Source organism: Vipera berus, assembly GCF_964194415.1.
Source record: "Vipera berus genome assembly, chromosome: 6".
In the NCBI taxonomy this organism is placed as follows: Eukaryota; Metazoa; Chordata; class Lepidosauria; order Squamata; family Viperidae; genus Vipera; species Vipera berus.
The window spans coordinates 37,454,774-37,473,775 of NC_138208.1; the positions used below are offsets into that span (position 1 = coordinate 37,454,774).

Genomic DNA, 19,002 nt, shown 5'->3' on the forward strand with positions numbered 1-19,002 from the left:
CTCCGACCGATCGCGGAAGGGTGGCAGCCCTCCGTTTGATCCGGAGCAGCTCCTTTGGACCGACGAATTAAAGATCTGCCATTAACATAGCCAATCATTAAGCTGTTTCCTGCAGAAAGCCAAAATTACTACCAAGCACAACGAAAGCAACGTGGAGGATTTGGGTGAGATCTTACCTTTCTTATTTCCCCAACTACTTTCCTGTGGGAGCGCTTTGAAAATTTCTTCCCCCCTTTTGGAATAGCGGTGTCTGCCTATTTGGGGATTTAAAACCTCAAAGAAATGAAAAAACATAACTAAACTAAATAACAACTGGACTTGCACCTTTGGAATATTTAGGATACCAAAAAGTTCTTATTTCTCTGGGGACCTATTACCCTATTTACCTTTTAAGCTGGAAAAGAAAAACAAAAACGGAAAAACTTAAACTGGATAAAAGTTTTATTTGAGTCCGGAAAAAGATTTTACATGCTATTGAGGACATCTTGTGGTGAAGCCTGGCGTAGCAAGGAAACTTTCCTTTTATTGTGAGATCTGGCTGCAGCCCAGATTTGTCCTTGGCACTATTTCTAAAGATAAGAACTTGAAACACCTGGCAGCGAAAACAACTTCTAGGAATAGTGGAGGTGGACATTTTCTGACTCTTATCAAAATAGCCTCCACCAAAGACCTATCTGTAAACACTGTAGAAATGGAGGACTACTACCCACAACTTAACTATAATCTTATACTTGAAAAAATCCTTGAAGCGAATGAACTAATGAATTCCAGACTGAAAGATAAAGGTGCCAGCTTAAACTTACCAAATGAAGCCCTGATTGCAATTGAACTGACAATCCAAAAACCAACAGAAGAGGAAGAAATTAATATTAAAACAGGGGACTTTAAAGAACAACAAGTACAATCTACTGAGAGCTTTGACACCCAAACCTTGATCTCAATTACAAAAACTAAAATCCAAAAAACAACAGAAGCCGAAGAAAGCAACACTAAGATGGAGGGTGTTAAGGATATTCAAGCACAGTATATTGAGAATCTAGCAAGTCAAACAACAACTACAACACTGGACATGACCTCTTATCCAAGCCAGATGGGACCGGAAGAAGACCAGACTGAACCAAAGACAACTATACTAAATCAAACATGGGGATTTGATTTATTAGAGCAACAATTTAATGATTATAAAGGGGTCAGTTCCTTTGAAAAATTGACAACTGGATGGTCTCCCTTGATTCAAACGTGTGTAGGAATGAAGGGAGACCCACTTGAGAACTTAAAGGCACTGATATGGAAGCCTGCTTGGCACAAAAAGAAAGCCAGAGTTAGATTTAAAAAACGGGTTCTTTTCTTTTGTGATTTATAATGATGGAGCCTAAAATTTCCTTTAATGGGCTAAGGGGAGTTTTTAATAGATATAAATTGATTGTATATTTAGGTTTTAGATTTGCAAGGGAAATGAAAATCAGCTATTAGAACATAGTTTTGAATTATATTATAGAACTTGGAATGATATAATAGAAGATACTTTATTAATAATTGATGAACCACTAAGATGAGAAATAGAATATATTTGTGAAACAAGATAAGAATGTATTTAAGCAAACAATATATGTATTTTAGATATGACAACTATTATATAATGAAATAGGGGAAATTTGGGTTACCTGAAAACTAAGTATTACGGATACTAAAGTCTAATTTAGAGCACTGTAATTGAAATTAGGTAAAATTCAAAAGCAGGACATGGATAAGTATAAGTTAAAATATACTGACAATTGTCTCAACTGACCGTGCTATAACTAGAAATGTATTAATTTGATTGTGATATTGTAATTAAGGGAATTGGAGAGGGAATTTTTGCTGATGTAACCTGAGATATGTACAAAAAGATTTTGTTATTGGACTTCTGATTACCCAATCACCATGTTGCTTCATAAATATCTGGATGTAAAATTGGAAAATTAATAAAACTTTTTTTTTAAAAAAAGTCTTTCTTTCCTGAGGGACCAGCTGGGGAGTGTCCTTACAGTATATTTTTAATGTATGTACACGTATTCTTTGTTTTTTCTATTGCTTTTCAAATTAGTAAAAAGAAATTAAAGAGAAATATGCACACAACCACAAACACAGGTTATTTATTTGAGTGTGGTGGTACCCAATTCCAGACTAACTATGGGATCCAGCATAGACTGCAGCATCAATTTGGCTGCAATTAATTGTAAAGAATAAGGGAAAGGACCTTGACAAGAGTTATACAAGAACTGTTACATAAGCAAAGAGGGCTGAAACATTCTTTAAACCTTGGAGAGCCCAAGAGCATTGGAAAGTGACTCAGGCAGGCTCTTCTCTGATTCACTGTGGCCTAAAGTGTGTGTGTGAGTGTGTAAGTAAAACGGAACCACATTTGCAAGAGATTCTGTCATTTTAGCTTGTTTCAATAAAATATAATCTTCCTATAGAGTTGATTTTTTGTTCTGGTGTACATAGTGGGATTGAAAAAATAGATGCTTGCTCAGAAATAAACTTGAATTAATTAAACAGAACAGAAATGTTTTTACAGTAGTATTGAAAGGGAAACACTTTTGATGTTTTCTGGATAAATTATGCAAATGATAACTAAAGGATAACTGCTGTTGCTGCTCTTACAGAATGCTTAGACTGAAGCTTTTTGCTAAGAAGTAGAGTTTATTATTTGTTCTATACAAATGAAAATATTACTCTGGTATCTTATTTAATCTGTAGATTAATCCAAAATATTATAAAGAACATTATGATCCAATGTAATTTTTAATGGAATGATAAACCTGTAGCTAGCTGTTTTTTGGCAATGAAGAGGATGTGTGTCACATGGCTCAATATTTTTCCATTACATCAATCCTCTGTACAAGCTAGATATCACCTATGTATCTGCTATAGTTCTGTTTGGAACAGCATTTAAAATAAGTTCAGAAACTCAGGATTTTAGTCTTCAACTACAAAGAAGAAAAACTATTTCTTTAGTCCTATACAGTAAAAGAAAGGAACAAGTTTGATGTTTGTGTTTGCAATAAGTATTAATAACTATTTAGTATTCATGGGACCAGAGCACCTTCAGCAGATGAGCAGCCATGTAAATATTTTAAATTAATGAATAAAAAATACAAAAGCAAGCTGCAGGCACAAGAAATTGTATAATCCTATGAATATTTATTCAGAATTAAATCCTACTAATACTAGACTATGAAAAGAGGGAATGATGTAATCTTGGACAGAGAGCATAAAATATAAATGCATTTATAACCTTCTGTTAAGAAGATCGGAAGTTGCTTCTTTATTCTTTTTCTTTTGCCTTTTTCTTTTCTAATTTTCTCTAATTGTCTTATTTTTTCACTATTTTATTTTCTAAAATTTGTATTATTTTTATCTTATTAAAATATCCTTAATAAAAAAAATATGTACAGTTGCAAGAAAAAGTATGTGAACCCTTTGGGATTATGTGGAGTTTTGCATGAATTGGCCATAAAATGCGCTCTAAACGTCATGTAAGTCACAACAAAAGAAAAACACAGTCTGCTTAAAATAATACTACACAAACATTAGCTGTTGTCATGTTTTAATTGAACATAAGATGGAAACATTCACAGTGCAGGGTGGAAAAAGTATGTGAACCCCTAGCCTAATGACTTCTCCAAGAGCTAATTGGAGCCAGGAGTGAGCCAACCTTGACTCCAATCAGTGTGATGATATTGGATGTGTTCCTGCCCTTTAAAAACACACACCTGTTTTGGGTTTACTGGTCTCAAGAAGCACTGTCTGATGTGAACCATGCCTCGCAGAAAAGAGCTCTCAGAAGACCTACGATCAAGAGTTGTTGACTTGCATGAAGCTGGAAAGGGTTACAAAAGTATCTCCAAAAGCCTTGATGTTCATGTGTCCACGGTAAGACAGACTGTCTACAAATGGAGAAAGTTTAGCACTGTTGCTACTCTCCCTAGGTGTGGTCGTCCTGTAAAAATGACTGCAAGAGCACAGCACATAATGCTTAATGAGGTAAAGAAGAATCCTAGAGTGTCAGCTAAAGACCTACAGAAATCTCTGACACATGCTAACATTTTTGTTGACACATCTACAATAAGGAAAACATTAAACAAAAATGGAGTACATGGGAGGACACCACGGAGGAAGCCATTGCTGTCCAAAAAAAATATTGCAGCACGTTTGAAGTTTGCAAAAGAGCACCTGGATGTTCCACAGCACTACTGGCAAAATATACTGTGGACAGATGAAACCAAAATTGAGTTGTTTGGGAAAAACACACAATACTATGTGTGGAGAAAAAAAGGCACAGCACACCAACATCAAAACCTCATCCTCACTGTAAAACATGGTGGAGGGAGCATCATGGTTTGGGGCTGCTTTGCTGCCTCAGGGCCTGGACGGATTGTTGTCATTGATGGGAAAATGAATTCCAGAGTTTATCAGGACATTTTGCAGGAAAACGTACGACCATCTGTCCGCCAACTGAAGCTCCGCAGAGGATGGGTGATGCAACAGGACAATGACCCAAAGCATACAAGTAATTCAACAAAACAATGGCTTCAACAGAACAGAATATGCCTTCTGGAGTGGCCCAGTCAGAGTCCTGACCTCAACCCAATTGAAATCCTGTGGCATGACCTTAAGAGAGCGATTTACACCAGACATCCCAAGAATATTGCTACACTGAAACAGTTTTGTGAAGAGGAGTGGTCCAAAATTACTCCAGATCGTTGTGCAGGTCTGATCTGCAACTACAGGAAACGTTTGGTTGAGGTTATTGTTGCCAAAGGAGGGTCAACCAGTTATTAAGTCCAAAGGTTCACATACTTTTTCCACCCTGCACTGTGAATATTTCCATCTTATGTTCAATTAAAACATGACAACAGCTAATGTTTGTATAGTATTATTTTAAGCAGACTGTGTTTTTCTATTGTTGTGACTTACATGACGTTTAAAGCGCATTTTATGGCCAATTCATGCAAAACTCCACGTAATCCCAAAGGGTTAACATACTTTTTCTTGCAACTGTATAAAACAGAATCAGTATGAGCTTATTTTAAGTGATGTAAAACAAAAGTGACAAGGGATCAGTAAAAGTTATATCTTTTAGAATAGAGGACGACAATTGATACTACCATTTACAAGAATTGTTTTAAGAAATGAAGGCCCTTTCATAGTAAATAGTCTTGAACTATTTGCATTTAGGCTACTCTTCAAAAAACTACTTTAAGAATACTGGGTATGACAGTGAAGCTGTTTTAAAAATTCCCCTTGATCTATCAATCACTGTCTATATTGCTTTTGAAATTCTTTTTATATTCCAAAGCAGCCATTCAAGATACATCAAAATTTAATAATTACAAAATACAAGCCCAAAGCTATGCATGAGTACAGGTGGTCCTCCATTTACAACCAGTTAGGACCAGAACTTCTGTTGCAAAGCAATATAGTCATTAAGTGAGTCACCTGGATTTTATGATCATTTACTGTGGTTCTTAAGTGAACTACTGCAATTGTTAAGTGAATCTGGCTGCCCCCATAGACTTTGCTTGTTGGAAGCCCCCTGGAAAGGTTCCAAATAGTGATCATGTGACCTTAGGACACTGCTACCATCATAAATATATGATGGGTCAGAATTTCAGCAATTGATCAAATTTTGATCATGTGACTACGGGGACTCTATGACAGTCCTAAATGCAAGGACTGGGCATAACTCATCTTTTCAGTGCTGTTGTAACTTCAAATGGTTGCTTAAAAAAACAGTTGTAAGTTCAGGAGTACCTGTAAAGGAGTTGTTATTTGGATACCAATCAAAACAAAAAGAACATGTATTACTATTTTATTATGAAAAAATTTCAAAGTTAAGTAAACTATTTTACAAATTTGATTGCAGCTCCTAAGACTTACTTCAGCCCATTTAAGAATGCAGGTCATGCAGAAGATGTGGTTGCAATTTTCAGGAAAGCCAACTTCCTGCTCTGCCAAACAATTTAGACAAATTGGGCAGCGAGCATCTTCATTAGATAAAAAGTCAGCGGAGCAAGAACAGTTTTCTTCATTCTCTTTACCTGTTATAAAATGCACATAAGTAGATTGAAATTACTGATGTACAACTAAACAATACAAAATAAGGAAAATAAAGAAACATTTAAGCTAAATTATGTTACTTTAAGCAGCTAATCTGAAATTCATTATATATATATATATATATATATATATATATATATATATATATATATATATATATATATATATATATATGTATGTTCTCGTAGATTTTCACGGGTACACGTATGTAGGTCTTCGTGTATTCAGGTCTTTTCCTGTGTAAGATTGAGAGTGTCTTGGCGACGTTTAGATGAGATCCCACTCATCTTCAAGCATCAAGCACGAAGACACCAGCCTGAAGATGACGAGTGGAACCTCGTTGAAACGTCGCCAAGACACACTCAATCTTACACGGGAAAAGACCCAAATACGCCAAGACCTACATACACACACACACACACAAATATATACATATACATATGTAAGGTCTCAGTGGGTTAGGACGCTGAGCTTGTTGATCAGAAGGTTGGCAGTTTGGCGGGTCGAATCCCGAGTGCCGCATAACAGAGTGAGCGCCTGTTACTCATCCCAGCTTCTGCCAACCTAGCAGTTTGAAAGCACGTAAAAATGCAAGTAGAAAAATAGGGACCACTACGGTGGGAAGGTAACAGCGTTCCGTGCGCCTTTGGCGTCTAGTCATGCTGGCCACATGACCACGGAGACGTCCTCGGACAAGCGCTTGCTCTTCGGCTTTGAAATGAAGATGAGCACCGGCCCCTAGAGTCGGAAACGACTAGTACGCATGTGCAGGGGAACCTTTACCTTTTACCTTCATACACGTGTGTGTAAATAAATAAATATATATATATATATATATATATATATATATATATATATATATATATATATATATATATATATATATATATATATATATATATATATATATATAGTGTGTACATTTGTATCTCTCTAATATACACTCTTTATTTGAAATTACACTATGCTCAATTGGCCAGAACTTGATTTTTTTAGATAACAGTACACCAGTACATGGAGGATAAATTACAGAAAATTTAAGGAAGAACCAATTATTTTGATTAATATTTACTATATATTTTTACTGAATAATTTCCTAGTGGCACACAGCCTTTTTGAACTGTAAATCTGTGATAAAGGCAACAATTGTAATATTTTGGGAAGCAGGAAACTTCTCAACTAGAATCTGACTGAGATAGTATCTCCAGCTCCTATCAACATTGTCAATTATAACAAGTAAATAGCTAAATCCAGAAGTTTTAAAAAGATGTTAATATCTATAAAATAATGCATAGATTTGATCTACAAATATAGTGGAACATTTTCAAGTCTCATTTCTTTCAGAAATTCAAATAATAAGTTAGCTACCTTTTGCAGCCTCGTGTTTGTCTTCTTCTGCCTTTTGAACAGATTGCTTTTTATTCTTCATTTCTGCTTAAAATATTACCTGCAAAATAGGGCCACCAAATGTTAAATGCTTCCTAATAGACCAATATTATATATTAAATTATAATTATAAAGTCAACTTCAAATCATATTCAACACCATATTATATTGTTTCTGTATCAAACTATTAAGTATTTATAATATAAATACATAAATCACACTGTTCCTATACATTTAGGAATATGTGTATACAAAGTCCATATAAATTTAGTACTACTAAGGTATAATGCTTCAGATTCTCGCTTAAAGTGTAATTTGCTTAGCAGACTATACTCACATGATAACTTTGCTTTTAGCGTAAGTGCTATTGTGTCATTTTTCCACAAAATATAATGACTATTATATTTTATCCTGCCTTTTTTATATGTAACTCAAGGCAGCGAGAATACCTAATATTGCCTCCTATTTTCCCCACAATAACCTTGTGAGGTGGGTGGGCTAAGAGAAAGTGACTGGCCCAAAGTCATCCAGCTGGCTTTAATGCCTAAGAATATCATTACTGTGCTGTTCTACAAAGAAACATACAATAGGAATGAATACAAAAATTACAGGTTACTTGTTAAACTTGTGAAACCTGGAAAGAAGTTAGGTGGAAAACATATTGAAAGGGCAGCAGGGTGACAATGAATATAAATTGAGAAATAACTTGTGTATCTCAGGGGTAAGCAGAGATTGTTACAGACTGGATACTTCAGCATGCAATTGAGAAATGTATAAACATGAGAAAACTTATATACTTTATTTAGAAAATAAGTAGTTGTTAAGCAAAACATGTGAACACTTCACTTAATAATGACAATCCTGGTTGTAGCTATTAAGAAAATTACTCAGGGTTATTAAGTGAAACATCATGTGACTGTGACTTGCAATCTCCTGCTGGCTTCTCTATTGACTTTGCTTGTTAGAAGCTATTTAGGAAGGTCACAAATGATAATCAAATGAGCACAGGATTGTCATAAATGACCCAATAGGCAATTAATGAATAGATGTAGGGACATTTTGTAGCATGAGGAATAACTTGATTTTTATCTATTATTTTGCTGACTATTGCGTCTTCTTTTCTTTACTGCATGTTGTTTAACCTGAAATGGAACAGAATGCTGGGTATGTAACTATGTGAATGAGACCAGCATAAAATAGGTAATGTTCAATAAGGCCATAGTTTCATGGTGCCACTGGATCCAGGTTTCACTTCTAGATTAAAAAAAACACAATAACTTTGCCGACTATTTATGGCATGGCAAGAAACCAAATCTGGGGATATTACTCTATGCTTTCTTCAAATGTGTGTGATTCAAAGTAGAAAATCTTTCTGGGGAAGGGCAATAAGAGAACCAATCTACTGGAAGCCTAAGTAGGATGATAGATATATTGTTTATTAAAAGATATGTATTACATAACTAACCCTAACCCCAATAATCATTACCTTTATTCATAAGGCAATGTACACATTTTTCATTTCAGGGATTCATAGTACTGCAAAATTTGGGACTCCCCTGTTATAGGATATTTATTGCTATCCAACTACCAAGACAGTAGGCATTGCCTTATTTGTTTTCCACTGTTAAGAGGCGTTTGAACAAGTCTTCTCCATAATATCATTAGGCATCAGAATCCTGCCCCTCTCATGGTGTTTATTTATTATTATTTATTTATTAATTTAATTTATATACCGCCCTTCTCTCAAGAGACTCAGGGCGGTTAACAGGGCAATACATAAAAACAGGTACAAAAAAATTAAAATTATTAAAACATGATTAAACAGTGCCCATAATAATACAAATTTAAAATTAAAATCATAGTAACAATCCCACCCCGTCCCATCAGGCCAGGCCCGCTTCGTTAAAGAGATGGGTTTTAAGGTCGCGCCGGAAGGAGCGGAGATCGGGCGCCATCCGGAGCTCTACCGGAAGATGGTTCCATAAATCCGGTGCACCCACAGAGAACGCTCTCCCCCTGGGGGTCACCAGTCGGCATTCTTTGACTGGCGGCACCCTGAGGAGGCCCTCTCTGTGGGAGCGTACTGGGCGGAGGGAAGATGACGCCGGCTGCAGGTGCTCCCCAAGGTATTCTGGACCCATGCCATGGAGGGCTTTGTAGGTCATTACCAACACCTTGAACCTCACCCGGAAGACAACTGGTAACCAATGCAGCTCGCGGAGCAAAGGTGTAACACGGGAGTATCGGGAGACCCCCGATACAACTCTCGCGGCTGCATTCTGTGCCAGTTGGAGCCTCCGAGTGGTCTTCAAGGGTAGCCCCATGTAGAGAGCGTTGCAGTAATCAAGACGAGAGGTCACGAGCGCATGAGTGACCGTGCGCAAGGCATCCCGGTCTAGATAGGGCCACAACTGGCGCACCAGGCGAACCTGGGCGAACGCCCCCCTAGTTACAGCTACAATATGGTCTTCTAAAGAGAGCTGTGAATCTAGGAGGACTCCCAAGTTGCGAGCCCTATCTACAGGAGATAATGACTCACCCCCCATAATGAGGGGTGGGATATCCTGAATATCCCGAGATGCCGGTACGCACAGCCACTCCGTCTTGTCAGGGTTGAGACGAAGCCTGTTCCTCCCCATCCAGACCCGGACCGCCTCCAGGCACCGGGACATCACGTCGAGGGCATCACTGGGGTGGTTTGGGGTCGAAATGAAAAGTTGGGTATCATCAGCATACTGATGGTACCCAACTCCAAAACCACAAATGATCTCGCCCAGCGGTTTCATATAGATGTTGAACAGAAGGGGCGAGAGGACCGACCCCTGAGGGACTCCACAAGCGAGAGGCCTCGCGGTCGACCTCTGCCCCCCTGTCAACACCGACTGCGAGCGTCCCAGGAGATAGGAGGAGAACCACTGAAGAACCGTGCCTCCCACTCCCAATCCCCTGAGACGCCGCAGCAAGATACCATGGTCGATGGTATCGAAAGCCGCTGAGAGATCTAATAGGACTAGAACAGAGGAGTATCCTCTGTCCCGAGCCCTCCAGAGATCATTCACCAGCGCGACCAATGCCGTCTCCGTGCTGTACCCAGGCCTGAAGCCCGATTGGTACGGGTCTAGATAATCCGCTTCATCCAGGACCAGAGGGAGCTGGTGCGCCACCACACTCTCAACAACCTTCGCAAGGAAGCGAAGGTTGGAGACCGGACGAAAGTTATTCAAAACAGCCGGATCCAAGGCAGGCTTCTTGAGGAGAGGTCTCACCACCGCCTCTTTCAGGGCGGCGGGAAAACTACCCTCACTCAAAGAAGCAGCTATAACCGCCTGGAACCAGCCTCGTGTCCCCTCCCGGGTTGCATAAACCAGCCAGGAAGGGCACGGGTCCAATAAACATGTGGTGGAGCTCAGCCTCCCCATGATCCTGTCCACTTCCTCCGGAGTCACAGGATCGAACTCCTCCCAGGTGACATCGACAAGATCGCTCGTGTCCTGATCGTCCGATACTGCCCAGTCGGAGTCCAAACCGGTCCGAATCCGAGCGATTTTGTCCGACAGATGTTGACTAAATTCCTCGGCACGCCCCTGCAAGGGATCCCCACTAACCTCCTGGTTAAGGAGGGAGCGGGTCACCCTAAACAGGGCGGCCGGGCGATTATCTGCGGACGCGATGAGGGCAGCGAAGTAGTTAGATCTCGCTACCCTCATCGCAGCGAGATAAGACCTAATATGGGTTCTTAGTCGCAATCGGTCGGATTCAGATCGGCTGGACCTCCAGACGCTCTCTAGGCCCCGTTTAAAACAGTCAGACCTTCCTGGATGATCATACACAGTGTTTTCTGTTGGCCTGAGTCATCTATTATAACTTTTTAGCTGTCTCAAAGATGTTTTTTTTCTTCAAAAGGCAACTGGACTATTTTTTTCCTTGAGTAAGAAGAAGAAAACATTTCTTTTTTCATCCAAGAAACTTCATCAATTCTGATGGCGGAAGGATGGAAGGACAGGTACTGACAGTTGAGACTGGATGATAGGATATTTTCTGATAGGATGGTGTGTGTATGGGGGGGAATGGAACAATAGTATTTCTTTGTGTATTTGGATGGAAGAATTCTATTTTTTATGGTGTTTGGATGGAAGGATTCTACAGGTGAAACTCGAAAAATTAGAATATCGTGCAAAAGTTCATTTATTTCAGTAATGCAACTTAAAAGGGGAAACTAATATATGAGATAGACTCATTACATGCAAAGCAAGATAGTTCAAGCTGTGATTTGTCATAATTGTGATGATTATGGCGTACAGCTCATGAAAACCCCAAATCCACAATCTCACAAAATTAGAATATTACATGCAACCAATAAAACAAGGGGTGTACATAGAATACCGGACCTCTGAAAAGTATAAGCATGCATATGTACTCAGTACTTGGTTTGGGCCCCTTTTGCAGCAATTACTGCCTCAATGCGGCGTGGCATGGAAGCTATCAGCCTGTGGCACTGCTGAGGTGTTATGGAAGACCAGGATGCTTCAATAGCGGCCTTCAGCTCTTCTGCATTGTTCGGTCTCATGTTTCTCATCTTTCTCTTGGCAATGCCCATAGATTCTCTATGGGGTTCAGGTCAGGCGAGTTTGCTGGCCAATCAAGCACAGTAATCCCACGGTCATTGAACCAGGTTTTGGTGCTTTTGGCAGTGCGGACAGGTGCCAGGTCCTGCTGGAAAATGAAGTCAGCATCCCCATAAAGCTCGTCCGCAGAAGGAAGCATGAAGTGCTCCAAAATCTCCTGGTAGACGGCTGCGTTGACCCTGGACTTAATGAAGCACAGTGGACCAACACCAGCAGATGAAATGGCTCCCCAAATCAACACAGACTGTGGAAACTTCACACTGGACTTCAAGCATCTTGCAGCGTGTGCCTCTCCATTCTTCCTCCAGACTCTGGGTCCTTGGTTTCCAAATGAGATGCAAAAGTTGCTCTCATCAGAAAAGAGGACTTTGGACCACTGAGCAACAGACCAGGTCTGTTTTTCTTTAGCCCAGGTAAGACGCTTCTGACGTTGTTTGTTGTTCAGGAGCGGCTTGACAAGAGGAGTACGACATTTGAAGCCCATGTACAGGATCCGTCTGTGTGTGGTGGCTCTTGATGCACTGACTCCAGCCTCAGTCCACTCCTTGTGAAAGTCCCCAACACTTTTGAATGGCCTTTTCCTGACAATCCTCTCCAGGCTGCGGTCATCCCTGCTGCTTGTGCACCTTTTTCTTCCACACTTTTCCCTTCCACATAACTTTCTATTAATGTGCTTTGATACAGCACTTTGGGAACAGCCAACTTCTTTTGCAATTACCTTTTGAGGCTTTCCCTCCTTATGGAGGGTGTCAGTGATTGTTTTCTGCACAACTGTCAGGTCAGCAGTCTTCCCCATGATTGTGATTCCTACTGAACCAGACTGAGAGACCATTTAAAGGCTCAGGAACCCTTTGTAGGTGTTATGGCTTAATTAGCTGATTAGAGTGGGACACTTTGAGCCTAAATATTGCACCTTTTCACAATATTCTAATTTTCTGAGATTGTGGATTTGGGGTTTTCATGAGCTGTACGCCATAATCATCACAATTATGACAAATCACGGCTTGAACTATCTTGCTTTGCATGTAATGAGTCTATCTCATATATTAGTTTCCCCTTTTAAGTTGCATTACTGAAATAAATGAACTTTTGCACGATATTCTAATTTTTCAAGTTTCACCTGTATTTCTTTGGCCCATTGTGACCAGTCTCTGCAGGGAAGAGTTAGATGTCAAAGCCATAAACTCAGAGGATTTCCCATGTGGGTGGTATAGCTATGTGGATGATACTTGGGCCAAAATTAAAACATAGGAAGTGGAAGCCTTTACCAAACACATCAACTCTGTGAACAAATACATTAAGTTCACATGGGAAGATGTTAAGGAAAAACAATCTGGCTTTCCTGGACTGTGCAGTACACATTAAAGAAGACAGAAGCCTTAACACTGAAGTTTATAGGAAATCTCCACACAGCTATCAGTATTTACATTTTGATTCTCACCATCCACTTTAGCAAAAAATCGGAGTGATCAGAACCTTATACCACCAGGCTGAAAGCTTACCTACCAGTAAAGATGGAAAAGAAAAAGAACTAAACACATCAAGGAATCCTTCAGAAGTTGTAGTTATCCTAATTGGGCCTTCATCAAATCCCCCCCCCCCAAAAAAAAAGAGTTCCTGCATTACAAAGAAGAGAACAACAAATGTAGCAAAGTTGTCATTCCATACATTGCAGGAATATCTGAAAAGCTCAGGAGGATTTTCAATCAACACAACATACATGTACACTTTAAACACAACAATACACTAAGGCAGAAGCTTGTCCACCCCAAGGATAAAAAACCCAGATATAAACTGAGCAATGTGATATATGAAATACAATGCAGTGAGACATATGTAGATCTGTACATTGGTGAAACAAATCAACCACTTCACAAATGTATGGCACAACATAGGAGATCAAACCTATCAGGATAAGATTCAGAGGTCCATCTGCATTTGAAAGACAAAGGTCACTCTTTTGAAGATAGCAAACTCCATATTTCGGATAGAGAGGACCACTGATTTGAAAGAGGGGTAAAAGAATCCATCTATGTTAGAAATGAACACCCCTCCCTCAACAGACGGGCAGGAATAAGACATCACCTATTTCCAGTTTACAACATAGCCCTTGCAGCAGTTCCAAGAAGATTCCATAACCAATTGCACTGATTCAGGTGACCCTGAGGGCACAGACAAATCTCCAAGTGGCCACAGCAGCTTAGAAAGTACTAACGACCATATGACTGCAAATAACCTATCCTTCCATCACCCCCATCATCCAGTCTAAAACTTTCAGTACCTGTCCTTCCATTCCCACCCCCCCCCATCAGAACTGCTGAAACGTCTTGGATGAAAAAAGAAATGTTTTCTTCTTCTTCTTCAAGTAAAAAAGTCCAGTTGCCTGTTGAAGAAAAAAGCACCTTAGAGACAGCTGTGACCTGGATGACTGAGAATCTCCACAGACATATAACTTTTTAGTGTTTTTCGTTGGGTTGCATCCAGGAATCTGTGAACATAAGACAGTATATGGATACTGGTGACAAATTTACTGAGCCAAAGATAAAAGCTTGATACAACACATAGCAAAAATTACAAACAAATAAACTATTAAGTGTCAGACCCAACCAGCATGTTGCTGAAAATATTATCAGATGCATAAAGACTGACCAAAACAGAAGTGTTTCCCTTCTGAGAATCACCCTAACTCAGTGAAACGGCCTCTATCATTTAATCTAAGCACTGGCCAACTTTCCTTGATCTTCTCCAGGTAGCCCTTGGCATAAAACAGTTCATTTAGTTACCAAAGTTATAACGGCACTAAAAAAGTGATTTATGAGCATTTTCACACATGACCTCTGTAGCATCCCTATGTTCATGTGATCAAAACTCAGATGCTTGGCAACTGATTCATATTTATGATTGTTGCTGTATCCCAAGGTCACATGACCACCTTTTGTAACCTTTTGAGAGAAAAATCAATGGGGAAGCCAGATTCACTTAACAACTCTGTTACTAACTTATCAACTGCAGTGATTCACTTAACAACTGTGGCAAGAAAGGTCGTAAAATGGGGCAAAACTCATTTAACAAATGTCTCACTTAACAGAAATTTGGGGCTCAATTGTGGTCATGAGTCAAGGACTACTTTTATTACCTTTTCCCCCAGACTGCACTAAATCGGGTCAAGAGGCAAAATAGCGCAGCAAGAGACGTGTATGGAAATTTGAAGCGTTCCTCTTCTCCATATTTTGAAGTTCACTTATTCCTATCACCAGCTGTTATGTGGCTACCATAGTTAGAAGAATTCATAACAATATTTGCTTTGTTGCTGATATTCAGATAAGAATATAATCAGAACAGCTCTGGAAATATTATAGATGTTGAGAGATATAAATCAAATATATCAAACTGGGGAATTCTGCAAGAGTAATTCCTATCACATAAATTACCATTGTGTAAATGTCTATCTGTACATGTTTAGAAATCACTCTGAACAGGAAGATTTATACCATTAATCTGTATTCATCCAAGAAACCCGTGAAAATTTAATTTCATTATTTGAACTACTAGACAATTAGAGTTTAAGTGGCTTAAAATGGTTGCATACTTACAGCATACAAATTAACTGAGCAAACCATGATTCTCTGCTGCCCTTATCTGAACCTGACTCAAAATATCTGAACTGATATCTTTCATATATAATCTTCAATACAGCAAGATCAATAATGTCACTGTGTTGTGTTCTAAATTTCCTATAATAAAAACACTTGGATTGTCATGCAAATCACATCCTATGCATCAGGGAATCTATGCTTATATATGCTAAATATTTACATTAATTGTTGAGAATCAGTTCCCTGTAACAGAAATATTTCAAGAAAAAGAAACTGAAAGTTCACTAACACTTTTCTTATACCCTTTTACAGTCAAAAGTACTGAATGTCATTCTTTAACATTATTATCTCCTGGCTTACTTTGTCCCATCAAATAATGGAAACACTATTCAGCAATTCTTTAGATGAAGGTAAAGAATATATTCTGCATTCGCTAAAGCATAACATTCATTATCTTTTCAAAACAGAGATCATTTCTTGTGAATTGAATAACTGCTATCCATGCTGATGGGGATAAAATATGCACATAGCATTTCTCTCTCCAGATTTGCAATTAAGACTTACAGGATCTACATAACCTTTCTCTTTTAGTCTCAAAGGTGCTTTTTCAAAGGCAACTGGCCTATTTTTCCTTGAGGAAGAACACCTTGTGACTGTTCTAATGAAGGTTCTTGGATGAGAAGCGAAACGTCTTCTTCCTCAAGAAAAAACAGGCCAGTTGCCTTTTGAAAAAACACCTTTGAGACAACTATGACCTGGATGACTGAGAATCTCCAGAGACTTTCTCCTTTAGCCACCTCATTGAACCCATTTGCAGAACTCAATTTTCGCAAACATGCGACTGTTGTGCAAAATCAGGATGACTGCATGCAACCAGTTGTATACAAAAGGCTATCTTAAATACTTCACTAGAACCAGTCGCTCTCAAATACTCTCAAGTATCCGAGGTCAGTCTCGCGTCTGACTGAACCCATCCGCCCCCGCAGTCTGCGCGTAACTTTGTTAGCGACCTTCGTCAAACGAATAAAATCTTCGCCGACAGTGTCGAAGCGATAAGACTGTTACCAGCGCCGTTGTCCAGAAATGGCGTTTTTCAAAGATGCGAACGATATTATCTGACGACTCTCCGGATCGAGCTGGGGCCTAGTTTCCCGCAAGTCTGTCCACCAGAAACGGCGAGGTCGCAGGCTTCGGGACACAGCCTTTGTCTCCCTTTCACTCCAGCACACGAATACACGCACCGCCCACCGCCCCCCATCGAGCCTTTACCTTTCTCCGTCACGAACACGGAAGCCGTCTCACTAGACGGCACCTCCGAACGAGCGAAGCAAACGGCCAGTCTCCGTTAGTGCGGCCTCGACATAAGAGATTCTGGGCCGCGGTGTCTCCTTGGCGCCCTGCGATCTCCGGGAAAAAGGCCTCGCGCGGCAGCAGGAAAAGAAAGCAGGCCGCTTCTCCAGCGCATTCGCTACAGAACCCACTCCCGTAGTCACATGTCCCTCGGCTGCAACTATAAGCTGAGAGGAAAACGTCCCACTGCCCTGACGGAAAAAAGGCAGCCCAGCGATACCACCCAATCAGATTTCGAAGGAGAGGAAGAACGTGACCGGCTGGCAGGCGCGCGACGCTACCTGCCAACGAGACACAGCCAACCGGCCCCTGTTGCCCAGAGGCATTCTGGGAAGGTCCTCCAGGCGCCTGGCGGCGATGAGGCGGAAGACTAGAGCAGCGGCGACCGCAGAGCGTACTCTCCAGCGCCCTCAGCGGCAAGGAAAAAGGACTGTGTCCGTAAATCCCGAATTAACCATACCTTCAGCAAGCGACCCGGCGCCCATCCGACCTCAGTTGATCTCGAAAAACGTAGCGGGATCGGTGGGATCCAGGGGTGAAGGTTAGGTTACCGACTCCGAAACAGCAGCAAACCACTTTCTGTCCCGAGGCCTTAAAAACGGCACGGGCAGGTCTCCCTAATCCCCCAGGGGTTGATACCGAATTGAAGAAAGTTTTACTTTCTCATGTGACCGATTACTGAACGGGTCTTCCCCAATCTTGAGGTCACCAGTTAGTTTGGGCTCTCATTCGTACCATTGCCTCATAGCTTGAACCATCGGCGGGAAAATGCTGCTCCGAAGCTTTAACCAACGTTTAATGTCGTTTCAATTGATTTGAAAGAGTTAGTTCCTTCAGGAGTTTAAGATAGTGAGAGAGATTGAGCTGAAAGGGAGTGACCGGTGAATCCTTGGCGGAGGAGTAAATTTGCATTTGGGTCTCCTATGTATACGTGTGATGCTATCCCTTAACTAACATCACACTTCCACTGAGAAGTCATTGCCAACCTTCCTTCTCTCCCAAGTTCATAGGGAGAGAAGAAAATACTAGCTGCTATCATAACAAATTAGTGACAGATTTTATTTTCCTGGTCTCCAAGATCACTGCAGATGGGGACTGTAGCCAAGAAATTAAAAGACGCTTGCTCCTCGGGAGGAAAGCCATGGCAAATCTAGACAACGCACTAAAAAGCAGAGACATCACCCTGTCAACAAAAGTGCGTATAGTCAAGGCTATGGTCTTCCTGTGAACCGCCCTGAGTCCCTACCAAGGAGAAGGGCGGTATACAAATTAAATAAAACTTGAAACTTGAAACTTGAAACTTCCCAGTTGCAATGTATGGCAGTGAAAGCTGGACCATAAAAAAGGCTGAGCGCCAAAGAATTGAAGCCTTTGAACTCTGGTGCTGGAGAAGACTCCTGCGAGCGATCAAACCGGTCAGTCCTAGAGGAGATCAACCCTGACTGCTCTTTAGAAGGCCAGATCCTGAAGCTAAAACTCAAATACTTTGGCCACCTAATGAGAAGGAAGGACTCACTGGAGAAGAGCCCAATGCTGGGAAAGATTGAGGGCAATAGAAGAAGGGGACTACAGAGAATGAGGTGGCTGGATGGAGTCACTGAAGCAGTAGGTGTGAGCTTAAATGGGCTCCAGAAGATGGTAGAAGACAGGAAGGCTTGGAGGAACGTTGTCCATAGGGTCGTGATGGGTCGGACATGACTTCGCAACTAACAACAACAACAACAATCATAATGATTTAATGTCCCATGTGTTTTTACCCAGGAAAGACTGATGTTTTTGTTTTGGTAATGTGAGGAGAGGTGTGTGCCCGGCTAGCTTTAAGGACAGCAAGGCTTCTATTGTTGCTGGCACTTCCAGTTACAAAATACCAAAATAGGAAGGTGATGAAATGTAAAACTAGTTCAAGGAGAGATCTGACAATCCCAACAAACTGATTTGTT

General features: G+C 40.4%; 2 protein-coding genes across 5 annotated transcripts in view; both read right to left on the reverse strand.

Annotated features, from left to right (window-relative positions):
* SCAF11 (SR-related CTD associated factor 11) overlaps window positions 1-17,217 on the reverse strand; it is a 54,659-nt gene extending 37,442 nt beyond the window's left edge. For 3 of the 4 annotated variants that reach the window (XM_081330172.1, XM_081330173.1, XM_081330171.1), the window contains exons 1-3: window positions 16,982-17,217; window positions 7,474-7,552; window positions 5,926-6,086 (exon numbers count right to left, since the gene is read on the reverse strand). In XM_081330172.1, the coding sequence (XP_081186298.1) occupies window positions 5,926-6,086; window positions 7,474-7,534 (222 nt within the window). In that variant the 5' untranslated portion in view covers window positions 7,535-7,552; window positions 16,982-17,217. The remainder of the gene's footprint in view (window positions 1-5,925; window positions 6,087-7,473; window positions 7,553-16,981) is intronic. The other variant, XM_081330174.1, reaches the window with a different exon arrangement.
* The window catches only part of SLC38A1 (solute carrier family 38 member 1), a 540,785-nt gene that overhangs the window by 353,903 nt on the left and 167,880 nt on the right, over window positions 1-19,002 (reverse strand). The gene's annotated exons all lie outside the window — the stretch shown is intronic.